The sequence below is a fragment of the Callorhinchus milii genome, unplaced genomic scaffold (assembly GCF_018977255.1).
Source record: "Callorhinchus milii isolate IMCB2004 unplaced genomic scaffold, IMCB_Cmil_1.0 Scaffold15, whole genome shotgun sequence".
NCBI classification, from domain to species: domain Eukaryota; kingdom Metazoa; phylum Chordata; class Chondrichthyes; order Chimaeriformes; family Callorhinchidae; genus Callorhinchus; species Callorhinchus milii.
Window position 1 is genome coordinate 14,332,240 of NW_024704756.1, and position 14,704 is coordinate 14,346,943.

Here is a 14,704-nt window from a genome sequence, read left to right on the forward strand (position 1 = left end):
TAGAAACTGGCTATTGTTAAGAATCCTGTAATCTGGTTTCCAAACGTAGAGTTTCTCACACCGTTCCAGCTTTAATTTTTAAGATGAAACGGTTCTACGGGCTAAGACTAGGTGAATTTGGGGGTGCTGAGCAAACGGTTGATGGATGATTCAACCTCAACAATTGACCGATTTTAAAAAAAACAAATCATAAATAATATAATTTTAACTGAGTTTTGCAGATTCAGGGCCACTATTGAAAAAAATCTGCATTTAATTTATTTAATTATAATTTAAAAAAACACTTGTAGTTATTATTTCTTGCTCAGTGGCTAACAATACGTAGCACGGATCAGAGTTGTGCTGTTTAACAATTTAGCTTCTTGTTTTGGATTGCTATGAAGCCTCCTTAATAGTGATTTTATTGTTGCGTGTGTGCGTGTGTGAGGGGGAGAAAAACAAAAGCTCTTCTTTGTGGGAGTCAGTTGGCCAGAAACCAGCTGAAAATACAGGGCAATATTTTTAGCATTGAAATTAGCTAGAGGACATCATTGCTCTCACTGCGTGGGAATGAGATGCTGTGAAGGATCATGATGTAATGTACACCCACACCACCCAGCAACGAAACGAAGGGATCGCAAAGGGGAGTTGGGGAGAGAAAATAAACTTGATGTGTCTGTGATTAATCCCTTCAGGAGACGTTCATTCTTCTGAATTGGTTTCCCCCGATTCCTACGTGTTGCAAAAGGTGATATCTGCACATTCCGATAATAATAATAGTAATAATCCTTGCATTTGATATAGCGCCTTATCACTCTTCGAAACGTCTCAAAAACGCTTCACGGAATATACTGTAAAGTGAATTGACTGTATATTTTGTGGGCGAAACGCGGCAGCCAATTGCGCACAGCAGGGTCCCACAAACAGGTGTGGATTGAAAATGACCAATTTATTATTGTTTTTGGTTTCGAAGTGATTATTATTAGGCTCTGTGTGGAGTAACGAAACTCGCCCAAGGTTTCGCCCTCTGCCTGGAATTGAACCCAGGTGTCTCACTTGCAAAGTGAGTGCTCTAACCACTGAGCTACAGGGTTGCTACTTGCCGCAGGGTAAACAGAGACGTGTGGAGTAAGGAAACTTGCCCAACCTTTCGCCCTGCCCAGGAACCGAGTGCTCTAACCACTGAGCTACAGGACTCCAGATCCATTGTCACTAGGCTTAGTTCTTTGTGGCAGAGTTGTTATGCTTTACAGAAAAATTCTGCAGCGAAGTGTTTCGATGTAACAGAGCTATATCGAATGCCAGGATTATTACATTACAAATAAGAGTAACGTGAATAAACCTGCAGGTTATTCTACCTTGGTGCCTCTTCGCCTCATGTGGCAAGTTGGTGCAATTCTCTAATGTTTCAGACTGCGAGGAATTTCAGAGAAGTGAATCGAAAAGGCTTCATTCCCTCCCCCCTCCCCTACTTTAGGACATACTGAAAGGCTCTATACCTCAATTGTATTTTGGATGAATATTCCATCATAATATTTAATAATAATAACGATCCTTACGTTTGGTAGAGCACCTTTCACATCAGGAGATCGCCTCAAAGCGCTTCACAGGATATATTGTAACGTGGAGAGTGACCGTATATTTTTTTACGGGAGAAATACATTGCCAATGAAGTGAAAAGCGCAGTATTAATTGGAATCGAGAGGGGCTATCATAGAATGAGTTAGACTTGAGGAGGTGGTTTTGACCACACATCAAACTTGCTGCTTCGGTAGTAATTTGCAGAAGTCCTCTCGGACTTGTACTCAATGCTTCCGCGACCGGAATGGGTTGCGTAAATATCTTTTTTCAGTTATTTTAAAGCATAACACCCAGTATCAGAGTTGGGTGCATAGCCAGGGTCAATGGCATTGGTTGGGAAAGGTTCATCGATGGGGACAATTTCCACCAGAGTCTGGATTTCTCTCTTTTCTTGGCATTTCAGAGGGTCTGGAATTTGGCAAATCGTTGATTTCTGGCTGCACTTTCAGCCGTTTTTTCTGATGTATTTAAGTTTGGCAAATTCTGGACGCTACGACATTTTAAGGGAAAAAAGGGAACATTTAGAATTGGGTGGAATTTCAACCCTCAAGTTACTTCATCAACAACACGTTTACTGCTTGTAGGGATATTGATTCCCTTTTGACGGTATAAGGTGGTCGTAAATCCCTATTCCTCACCAGGAGTCTGGTCCCAGATGGGACGAAACATTGTTTACCTGTTTACCTAGCAGTAAGTAGGAACCCAGTCGTTAGTCGATTGGCAGATAATAATCCCTTCAAAAAAATAAGGAAAGAATTTGGTCACTCGATCCACAACTGTTTGTGGGACGCTGCTGTGTGCAATTGGCTGCTGTGTTTCACCCACAAAATATACAGTCAATTCACATTACAGTACATTCTGCGAAACGCTTTGAGACGTCTCGACGATGATATAAGGTGCTAATTCAAATGCAAGAATTATAATATTATTTATTATTATTATTATTCATACCTGTTCCATCATCGCTGGAGCTGAACCCACAGATCAGACTGATGTGTTGCACCCATCTGTTCATTTCCTCCTCGGTTTTAGCCACCAGGTAGAAAGTGCGAGCTGGTGTTTGGACGTCGAAAATGTAATTGTTTTGGAATTGCTTTTTGCTGAGCTTGATCCCGGCCTCGATGTTCTCACACTGGTTCAGGTTGATCATGCGCAGGGGTTTCTTGGAATGGTGGTTTTTGTAGTATTCCAGGACATCCGGGTTCCCACTCAAACGCCCACTGCGTAGCACAAACCACCGTTTCCTCCAGGCCTGGGGAAAGACAATATTGTCAGTTCTAAGCCATCGGCGCACAAGCCCAAATTGCACAGGCTTTCAATATAATGTGTCAGCCGGGCTCAGCCAGAATCTCTCCTGCCTCTGGGTCAAGAGGTTGTGAGTTCAAGCCCCATGTCAGCAACTTGGAACTCATATGGTCTTAAGCTGACGGTCCAATGCGCAGAGCTGGGCTGTCCTACAGTGTCGGAGCTGCCATCTTTCGGAGGAGACGGTAAACCGAGGTCCTGTCTGCCTGTTCAGGTGGACGTTAAACACCTTGTGGCACTATTTGAAAAGAGAGGGGAGTTTCTCCTGGTGTCCTGGCCAACAATTGGTCATTCACCTCATGGCTGTTTGTGCGACGTTGCTGTGCGCAAATTGGGCTGCTGCATTTGCCCACAAATCACCCAGTCGTTAAATACACTTCACGGTAAATCCTGTGAAGCGCTTTAAGATATACTTTTGGCATGAAAGGCGTTATATCAAATGCAACAACAACAACAAAATTAGATTTGTATAGCGTTGAGAGGACGTCCCGAGGCGCTAAATGCAAGGATTATTATTGTTTCTATTAAACCAGGGATCCTATGGCACTCTTCAGAAAGTGGGGGATAAATAATGAGAAATGATTATTAATGAGAAAGCACGAGAAGATATCAACCTGCAGATTCTTATTGTTAATAGCTTGCGTTATTTATTCTACGTCACACACTGGAGCTAATAAGAGTTTTTGGAAACAAAATCTCTGTCACAGTAAAGAGTAAAAAAAGAGAAAGGCATACAGTAAGTATTATCACACAAAAAATCCCAGAGCGGTTAGAAGAAAACATGTTTAAAACAGAGAACGTGGAAACACTCGACCTAGACCCACTAATGGATATCAAAGCCATGTACATAATGGCATCTAAAAGGAAATTGGATCGCGACATTTACTTGGAGGGGCCAAAAATAATATTAAAGGGTTTGAGAAAAGAGCAAGGGATCTGAATTTTCCACAACTCTGCTCTACCTTGAATTTTGTAGCAAAAAAATGGTCTTACGGGCTAAGATGAGGTAGAATTTCAGGCCTCGGGAACACTAGATATATCACAACAGATCAATGATGAGGGTTCGGTATTAGAGCGGAGATTTCCAGTCGGAGAGTGTGTGTTGTTTCTGTAACCTGCGCTGTAGAAATTCTAGAATCGTACAAGGCAACTTTCAAAACCCTCCCCTCCCTGAGCTTGTGCGATGACAGGCTTCAAAAAAACACTGTGTTTAATGGCTTACCACAGGTTTCTAGATCTGACTAAATGATGAAGCACATCGTGAATAATGAATGCGTTGGACTGAAGTCATAGAACCTGAAAGCAATGCTCACAGTTTGACTGAAGATCACTTTGGGGAATCCGCTTGTTTTATGATCCTATAGTGAGTTCCTCTGGGTGCTTTTATTCAGCCTTGCTGCTCTGTTTCTCACTGCTACTGATCACGGTGCTTCTTGTCAGTAACGTGCCGTGACATACACAGGACTTCTGAGGCCAGAAATTCCGGCCTGGTCTTAGCCAGCGAGTCAGCGAAGGTTTTTTTTTGGCCTCAATATTTGAGACGGAGCTCACCAAGACTAGATGGAATTTTGGGGTCTTTTGAGCCACTTGATGTAAGAGATCCCTTCTCTCTGTCTGTGCTAGACTCAAGCCTCGGCCCATTTCTAAGCACAGAACAAACAATAGTGTTAGCAAACAGCGTGCAATTTACACCCTGAAGTCCATATATTGGGAGGACGTCCTCGGGACGTGAAAGGCGCTGTACAATTGTGATTTGTTCTGTTTGTTATTGATCGGGAGCCTTTGTACGACGAGCAAATTGGCCATTGTGGCGAGGTAGCCCTAAACATTAAGCTTTGCCGTCGGGGCTGGGAAAGGAAGTGGAATCGCAGTGTAGAAGGTTGGTAAGTGCTCAAATAGGAGAAGCAGACCCCAAGGTTCCAGAGCGAGATCTCTAACCTGGTGACAGTTCCTCTGTCGCTAATGGATGTGCCACAAATAAGTGTTTTTTTTTAAAAAGAAACATGTTCTGCGGGCTGGCGATTCTGCTGCTTTCAGAGGAAACGACCGGACAAGGAAGCTGAACGTTTCAGTTCCAAGTGCTTGCTGGTGTGGGCGAGCGGAGGCCGTTGATTGGGACCTTTGTGTCGGGTCTCCATTCAAAAGCTAACGTGTGGACTGCTGTGCTTTGAGGAACGTTGCCATCGCCGTATTGCAGTTGCATCGCAACTGATCGTGAGGGAAAAGAAAAGTGACGAGCGCAGGCGTGGGTCCAGAAACAAAACCACGGAGGGCACAGAAATGCAGAAAACCGCAGTTTTGGGTGTGAGTCTTTACAGAAACAGTTTGGATCATTTCTGATAAAAGCCAACACCCAAACCAATGACTTGTTTCTCTTTCAGAGTCTCGCGACCATTTTGCTCTGAATCTCGCGCCGTCGGCATCTTCCAGCAGCAGTTTCGTTTTGAAATTAACTTTTCGTCCCACACGTAACCACCAGGGGAATGTGAACACCAGACTTTCCGACCACGTGTGAATAAGCACAATAATCCTTGCGTCTGCATTTGACACAACGCTGAATCATCACGCCGTTGAGACGTCTCAAAGCGCTTCACAGAACATAGTGTACAGCAGATTGGCTGGGTACTTTTGTGGGCGACACGTGGCATCGAATTGCGCACAGCAGTGTCCCACAAACAGCAGTGGATTGAGTGACCAAATTTATAATGATTATTAATATACTGTGTACGTGTATCACACACACACTCACACACGTACAAACACACAGGCATCCTTCGGAGGGTGTCAGCACTGTGCTAAGCTGCGTCTTTTTCTTTTAAAAGGGCTTTCATCCCCACATCGTCTTGAACAATAAATGTGACCACTTGGTGCAACGGGCTCAAGGTGTTGTGAAATGTTTGCTAGCTCCATCGCACTGATACAAAAACAGGCACAGTGCTGTCAATACACGCTGACATCTGTGTCGATTTTATGGGACTAAATATACAGGCAAAATGGCCTTACAGTCTCCGGGGAAGTGGATTGATTACTGACGAGCATGCAGTGATGTCATGGTACTCACAGCAACAAAACAACAACTCATATTGGTATAGGACCCTTCACTTAGGATTATACACAGATGGATAAGTAATCATGAAATGTTCTGAGCTGAACTCTTTAGCATCAAGTGACTGAAGCTAAGCACAATGACTCTGCAAGGTTAACACGCTCATCTCGACCATGACTATGGTTATATTACGGTCATAACAAGTCCTTTAATGGAGGCAGAGTAAAAATAAAATCCCACCCAGGATTTGATCGTAAAATGAATCTTGAAGGTCTGCAGCCGGTAGTAAAAAAATATAACAAAGCAAAACTTGCATTTGAAATGTACTCGTACCATCCTCTGTTTGCTCTGAATTCAATACCTTGTGAATTTCCTTCAATTTTGTGTCCTTTTTAAGCCGAAATTTAAAAAAAGCCTGTCAGTGTTCTGTGCGCTGCAGTGCTATTCCTCCACATCAGTTATGGGTGAGAGGTAATCAATTATTTATCGAGAGTAACATATGGTTCAGCCCCATCCTTTTATCTGTTACTGTACTTACTTGTCCTATTTTAGAGTGGATGGGAGAAGGCTGCCTCTCGCCATAAATAATTAAGGGAATTTAAAATTGTTGCAGTCCTAAAACATTATTGCAAAACATCAGTTTCTCCACAAACCTTCTGTTTCCTTCCAATGTGCAGTCAGTGCAGACGATTATTGCAGGAGATCAATGAAACGCGGGTGTGAAACGTATGACATTTCGTAGCATATTTGCCGGGATAATTAGCGCACTGAATCAGTTGTGAAACGTCGCAAGTTTCACCCCATGAAATGCACAGAAATTTATTTCAGAAAGGTACGTTGTGAGTGAGAGTGTATGTCCATACGTACAAACTATTTGCCATGGATAGCACTTCTTTCTACCGTATTTTGTTTGTTGCTACACTGTTTTCCTCTGTTGAAAGCCTGTGCGCTTTATCAACAGTTGAAAGATAAAACAATAAGCTACCTTTAGTAGTCCAATGATCACATTTATTATTTACCCACTAGGATTCTCCGACGTTGGTGCCCAAAGCTACGAGATTGATGGGATTGTAAATGGATACCGTTATAATATCAGATAGCAAGAAAAGGAACATAGGCCCATCTGTAAACACATGAAAAGTGAGGAACGAGTGGGTAAAATGTGAACTTTTCTATATTCTGAGATATTCTTAGCTGTTGGACGGGGATTTTTTTGGGGGGGTAAGGGTGCCAGCCGGCTGTCTGACACGGAAACAGATCATCACTCTTAAGAGTGTCCTAACCAAGCTGAGATTTCCACGTATCCCACATACACATGGAAATCCCGGCGATAGATTGTTGGAATGGTATGCAACCACCACAACAACAACAACAACATTACATTTGTATGGTGCCTTTCACATCGGGAGGATGCACACTTTCTCCCTGGAGGGAAGCATCCTGCTTACCTAATTCGGAAGGTGTTAGACGCAGGTTGGCAAGAACCAAGGCTTGGGGACCCCAGAGTGTGCTTTGGTTAACTGCTGGAGTCTAACCAGCTAAAACAGCATAGCGGGGAGGAGGAACATGCTCAGAGGGAACTGAGGTTACATTGATGGATCAGAATCCTGGAGCCACAGCCTTACCTTTGACTCTCTGTGGATTTAAGTTGACTTCATATCCAGTACGAAAATCGGCAAATAGGGCTCTGATTACAGGGTGGAAAAATGTGATGTGTGATGGGTTAAAAACTACCTGTGCTATTCAACCCATCATGTGTTGCAATTCCCAACCCCAACTATTGTGTTTTTATATCTACGCACATTGAGGAAATTGTGTGAAATTTCTCGTGGAGATTTAATTTCACAATCGGTACGAAGGCAGTACAATAAGGATATGACCGTCAATGTCCCAATTGCTATTTAATCGCCATGTCCTGGCCAACAAACCCCCCCTCCCCCGATAAAATTGTTTGTTTACTTCATTGTTTGTGAGACGTTGCTATAGCACAAATCAGCTGCCAAATTTGCCTACAAATACAGCGTCAGTAAAATCCTGTGGAGTCTTTTAAGACATTCTGATGAGGTTATAAGGCCTCGCATTACATGTGTATTGTATTGCATTAGTATATATTGTATTTATGAGATTGTGGAGACGTTATGATCATTTTCACATGTATAGCTGTAATGCAGTTAACCAATATACATACCTCTGTTGGATGCTCTGCTGTCTATCTGTGGCACAATCTATTGTGACTCTGCCAACTAAAAATAAGCCTCCGTACATGTTTACAGTAAGTCGGTCGGTCAATCAGCAGCCTTTCTTTCTTCGTGGTTAGAGCTCTCACCTCAAAAGCGAGAAGACCTGGGTTCAATTCCTGAGCAGAGCGAAATGTTGGGCAAGTTCCCTTGCTCCAAATGCCTCTGTTTACCTAGCAGTAGCAGTAAGTTAGTCGATTGGCGGATCGCTTTTCTGGGGATAATAACGCCTCAAAACAAAATCCACAACTCTTTGTGGGACACTGTTGTGCGTAAGTGGCTGCCGTGTTTTGCCCACAACAATACAGTCAATTCACTTTACAGTACGTTCTGTGAAGCGCTTTGAGACGTCTAGAAGATGTGACAAGGCGCTATATCAAATGCAAGAATTCTTCTTTGCATTCCATTGTTAACAAAGTCCATTTGATTTTTTTCCGAGAATTGAACTCAGCCCCACTGCCAGACTCATTGTTCCAACAAAATGCCCACGTCAGAACCCCCTGCGCGTTTCTTTAGTATCTACACAAGTTATCTTTGAAGAAACTCATTATGGTTTTATTTCTGGTTAACAATATCCTCTAACAGGAAGTTGACAGCAATATTTATCATAAATAATCACGGAAGTTTCAAAGAAACTAACACTTTGCTGACCTAGAAGCTCCTGATGGATCGGTTGACAAGGTTGTAGACTTGAAAGGTGCCGCGTTTGGCTTTTTTCTGTCTGATACACAGCCTTTTGACGCTTCACAAGTAATTCTCTTAATTGCAGTGACTACTTTTGTAGGCAGTCGATTTGGTGCTCAATATTTTCCCACAAAGGACCACAAGGTGAAAGACCCATTTATTCCCCCGACTCGCCCTCCAACCTCCCGATCCCGATCCTGAACCCCCCCCCCCCCCAGCTTGGGTTCGAAACACTGATTATCTAGCGCTTTGGGACGTCCTCCTGACATGAAAGGCGCTTTACAAATGTAATTCTGTTGTTATCTCTGGGGAAGTCTGTTGGCCAGGACACTGTTGGCAGAAAATCCACTTCTTCTTTTGAATAGTATCACAGGATCTTCAACACCCATCTGAACTGGTAAAGGTGGGGGAGGGGATTAGTTTAAAATCTCACCTGAAGTACTATCGCCCAAACTGGGGCCTGTGAGCTCAAAGACCTGATGTGGTGGCTTGAACCCTGGGGGCGAGAGTGCTACCAACCGTTCAGAGCTGACGCAGCTGATCTGAGATTGTTCAAGCTCTGATTTCCGAGCTGGTAGACAGGGGAATTGGATTTGGGTTGCCATGCTTCTCGATTCGTTTACTGCTTTGAGAAGGAAGAGTTCTTTTTTGGTGTCTGTGTGGTGTGTGTTTCAATCAGGGACCGTGTGAGCTCCTTCTGCTTTGTGTGTGCAATGGATACAAGTAGCCCAATGCCTTTTTGTCTACAAGCCTTACCTCCCCCCCCACCACACCCCCACCCTAACTTTCCACCTTTGCTGCAATAGCGAGACTAGTTTGATTTGCATGAAGATTTTTAGGCTTCCTGTTTAGCATTTGTACCATATTTATATATCTATGACAGGGTCACACCTTTTACTTCAAACAATAAAATCAATCCGAAAGGCTTCCAACTCTTCAATTTCTCGGCTGCTTTATAATAATAATAATAATAATAATCCTTGCATTTGATATAGCGCTTTTCACGTCGGGAGGACGTCCCAAAGCGCTTCACAGAACACACTGTAAAGTGAATTGACTGTATATTTGTGGGCGAACGCGGCAGCCAATTGCGCACAGCAATGTCCCAAAAACAATCGTAGATTGAAAATGACCAATTTATTATTGTTTTTGGTTTTGGAGGGATTATTATTATTAGGCGTGTGGAGTAAGGAAACTTGTCCAAGGTTTCGCCCTCTGCCTTGAATTGAATTCAGGTCTCTCGCAGCCTATTTGTGTACAGCAATATCCTACAAACAGCCATGGAGTGAGTGAGTGTCCAATTTTATTTGGGGGAATGTTGGCCGGGCACCAGGAGAAACTCCCTTCTCTTTTCGTGCAGTATCACTAGATCTTTTATGTCCAACTGAACAGGCCTTGGTTTTAATAATAATAATAATAATAAGCCTTGCATTTTGATATAGCGCCTTATCATGTTTTCTAGCCGTCTCAAAGCGCTTCACAGAACATACTACAAATTGAATTGACTGAATTGTGGGCGAAATGCGGCAGCCAATTGCGCACAGCAGTGTCCCACAAACAGTTGTAGATTGAGTGACCAAATTATTATTGCTTTTTTTTCTTGAGGGATTATTATCAGGCAAGCAGAGTAAGGAAACTTGCCCAAGGTTTCTCCTTGCCTGGAATCGAACCCAGGTCTCTCGCTGGCGAGCGAGTGGTCTAACCACGAGCTACAGGACTCCCGTAGCTCTCTATTAACAGGGTTAACACTGTCATTCAGGTCAAAGGTACTTTCCTTCGGAGGAGACCTCAAATATTTTTTTGATAGAACGAGGCAGCCTATTTGTGTACAGCAATATCCCACAAATAGCCATGGAGTGAGTGAGTGTCCAATTTTATTTGGGGGATTGTCGGCCAGGAGAAACGCCCTTCTCTTTTGGTGCAGTATCACTAGATCTTTAACGTCCAACAGAACAGGCCTTGGGTTTAATGCCCCATCTGAATGATGTCGCCTCTGACGATGCTTAGCTTAAGCACTGCACTGAGTTCCGATGTGCGCTTGAAGCCACAGCTTTGTGACTCCGAGGCGAGAGGGTGGTACCAACTGAGCCAGATAGACATCTGATCCTGTGCTAGGACTGTTAGGGGTCTATTGCTCCGCTTGACATTTTAAGCCTTTACAGTGTATCATCCTCTTCTAGGAAATGTCTTTTGAGTTCAGGCCAACAAACTTTCCGCGAAAGGCATGCTTTTGTTTGGAAAACTTAAAATCCAGAGGCCAATGGTCCACAAAGGTTCTGAAAACATCAATTCTCCCGAATCTGTTAGCTTGCCAGGTGCTGTAACTTACTGCAACATTCCCCCCCTGATTAAAAGCATGCTGCCTTGAATGTTTACGTGCAAATGATGTCTCGAAGACGTGATAAGGTGCTGATACAAATGCAAGGATTATCATTATATTATTATCTACGTTTCCAGCAGCTGCAGTTTGAATAAAACAATGTTTTATGACTTCAGACTCAGAATAATAGTGTAAATTCCAGAGATATTTAATGTCTTGGCAAACCTTATCCTTACATAACCTTTTGGAAACCTAAAGGGTCAAAGGCAGGTCATCCTGTTCTGAGTTTACAAGTCCGTATCTCCAGCGGCTTTGAAAGGCCAAGGGTTCTTGGATAAAAAGGAAAACAAACAGGAGATTGGGCAAAGTGGATCTGTCACGATAGCCACCTAACTTGTTTGTGTAGATGCTCGTGTAGTTTTGATTTGCATACCAGGAACTGTAAGGGAAAACACCAAACAATGATCAAATTTAACAATGCTACTTCTAAGTAATACAGTAATGACTGATGTCCGTGTCAATTATTGCGCATTAAAACGAGACCTCACAACGACTGTGAAGTTTTACGGTTGCTGAAGGAAGTGGGGAAAAAACGATCAGCTCTGACAACCAAAATGAATAAATAATTCCCGAACGCTGAAGCGTAGACGGCTGAATAGATCTCTTTGAAGCCTCGTCACAATCGCAGTTTTCCTCGTGTTATTTGCCGAGTGCGAGGAAATGGAGGGTTGTGGGGGGGGTGGGTTTGGCATTAAAGCTTGTTGTACTTTGCGGTGCAGTAAAATAGATAATATTTCTTGATAGCCGCCGCTCTTCTGCACTCATGTCCTGCTGACGTCAACGCCTGGTGACTCACTGCAGTTGGTGATCAAAAACCATCAGTTTTAGACAATTTTTCGGGATTAACGTCACTCGCTTCTCGAGTCATTTATCATAAAATTTCGCCCGCAGAATACACGGTCAATTCACTTTCCGGTATATTCTGTGAAGCGCTCTGAGATGTCTCAGCGACCCGATGAGGCGCTGTATCAAACGGAAGGATGATTGTTTTTATTAACGTTTACAATTTACAGCATGGAAGGAGGCCATTTAGCCTGTGCTTGTACTAACTGCCGCTCTAAGCCCATTCCTCTACTTTCCCCTTTGAAACACTGGTAACATTTTATTTAGGAATCGAATGCTTATTTTAGTCCTATCAGAGATTAGCACAACTCCCTGCCTTGCACTGAAACTTATATCCAGTTTGTGTGTGTCTATGTGTTTGGTGTATACACAAACTGACCGTGCTGGAAGTCCCACCCATTCAAAAGGGACGCAAGAGATTTACTTTGAGAATTGTCGTTAGTTAGGCCACTTTCATTTTTCGGTGCTGTGCGTGTTGAGTGCACACTGCATAATGAAACTAATGACTAAGAAAGGAGCTAAACCTCTGCCAGGAGACTACAAGGAAGGGAAACTTCTGCCGACCAGGCTTTCTCCACCAAGCTCTGTGCTACACCTGGCTTGTGAGCGCTTAAAGCTAACACTGGATACCAGACAAAATCAAGAGTCCTATTCCCACAAAAGACATGTCACTCCTTTGACTAGCCATAAAGCTCACTAATAAATCGTTATTAGTGTGAATTTCCTTGTAATTTTAACTTAGTTCATTGTAACTGACATCAACATTATGGTTTTGAAACTCATTTGTCACAGTATTAAAGTACCAGTAACTTTAATCATCGGTGCTCGGTGCTGTTATACTCTAACTATACATTCAAATAAATCTAGGTCTATGTTTAAAGCCTAACCTTTTCAGATAACAGTGGGGGTTCTGTGGTTAGCCTCAGTCATCTGTGTACTAGAAAGGTGGAAATCAGTCTGATTCTTCTGCATATGAAAGAGAGAGGCTGGTAGGGATATGGGGGTAAGAGGGTGGTGGGACTGAATTTCGCCCACAAAACACACAGTCGCAACACTTTACAGTATATTCTGCGAAGCGCTTTGAGACGTCTCAACGGCATGATAAGGCGCTATATCAAATGCAAGATTATTATCATCATTATTATGATGACAGCATTGGTCTGTGAGCTCAATGGGCCAAATGTCCTCTTTCTGCACTGTAGATTTTTTTAGTTTCTTGTCAGTGCTGCACAATGCAAAACCCGTAATGTGTGGATATCGGATGATAACAGGATTGAGTTCTGCTGTGGTGGCTCCATAACTGAAAGACACCCCCACCCCCCGCTCCCTCCTCCACGCACTGCTTTGAAATGCAGATGAAGAATGCCTACCCACATGTAAGGTTACGGAGGGTATTCATGGAATTGCAATGCCGTCAAGTCAGCACTTAGAGATAAGAACATAAGGGTGGAAGGTTAGAGAGCAGGGTGGCGAAGAAACAAGTAATTGCTTATCAAATGGCCCCTTTCCAGAGGGAACGTTTTTCTTGCAAAAATACGGTTTAAATAGGATATAAAGGCAATTTTTTTTTAATCGTCTTCCCCTTTCTTTGATGCAATGGCACTGTAGTTCTGCCTGCCTGGATGTTTCTATCAGAATTATTTGCCAATCTGTTTTTTTCGCTCAACAACCACAAATTTCATCAGAGGCTCTAACCACTAACGGTCCTAATTTCACTGGAAAGCAAGATCAAAGAAGAATGATTGAATTTCAGAAGGCTGTATGTTGGAGACAGTTGTCCGTCCATCAAAGTACCGAACAGCTACACACTTCAGTGAGGACACCATAGGAACGTCTGACCCTGGATTTAAATCAAACCGAAGCAACTTGAACCCGTATTGATACTTGGCTGTTGTTGACTAGTTAGGGACAGCTAGGCTTGGAAGCAAGATTAGGACATTGAAGCCAGTTACACTTTCCTTCTTGGAAAATTGACTCCCATTATAAGCGCACACTGGCCTACAAAATACACAGTCATTACACTTTACACTACATCCTGTGAAGTGCTTCGAGATGTCCTCCTCATGCGTAAGGAGCTGTACACTCGAGGATGGTGATATTCACTGCTGATTTTCCTCCCCTCGCCCTGTCTCTTCCCCTTTTTTTGACGTCGTGGTTAAAAGGCAAAGACGAAATTGGGCAATTGAGAGTAAACCTGCAATTGCCTAAAGTAGATTAGCTGAAGTTTTGAATGTTTGACTCGATCGTGTATTGAAAGGTTTTTGAACAAACCACCAAGATCCGGATGGTCTCAACAGTAACAACCCATCAGTAATGAGGTTTATAATTTTAATTTCAAGGTCCTCATCCTCGCCTATAAACCCATCCACTCCTTGAGGCCTGCTTATCGCTCCGACCTTCTCCTACTTAATTCCTCCGCTCACGTCCTCAGCCAACTTGGGTTTGCCTTGCATCCCCCACCCTCTCTGGACTCTCCTAACCTCTGGAGCTCCCTCCCTCTAAAATTCCGTCTTGCCCTCTCTCTTTGTCTTCAGGACCTGTCTCTCGTTCCCCCTCTCCCTAACTTGAATAGGGACACCAGGAGAAACTCCCTTCTATTTTCAAATAGCGTCAGAGGATCTTTAAAGTCCGTCTGAATAGGTACAGACG

The 14,704-nt window shown here is 43.2% G+C and overlaps 1 protein-coding gene across 2 annotated transcripts in view; it reads right to left on the reverse strand.

Annotated features, from left to right (window-relative positions):
• The window catches only part of gab3 (GRB2 associated binding protein 3), a 51,244-nt gene that overhangs the window by 15,153 nt on the left and 21,387 nt on the right, over positions 1-14,704 (reverse strand). For both annotated transcript variants that reach the window (XM_007893516.2, XM_007893514.2), the window contains exon 2: positions 2,512-2,812. In XM_007893516.2, coding sequence (XP_007891707.1) covers positions 2,512-2,812 — 301 coding nt within the window. The remainder of the gene's footprint in view (positions 1-2,511; positions 2,813-14,704) is intronic.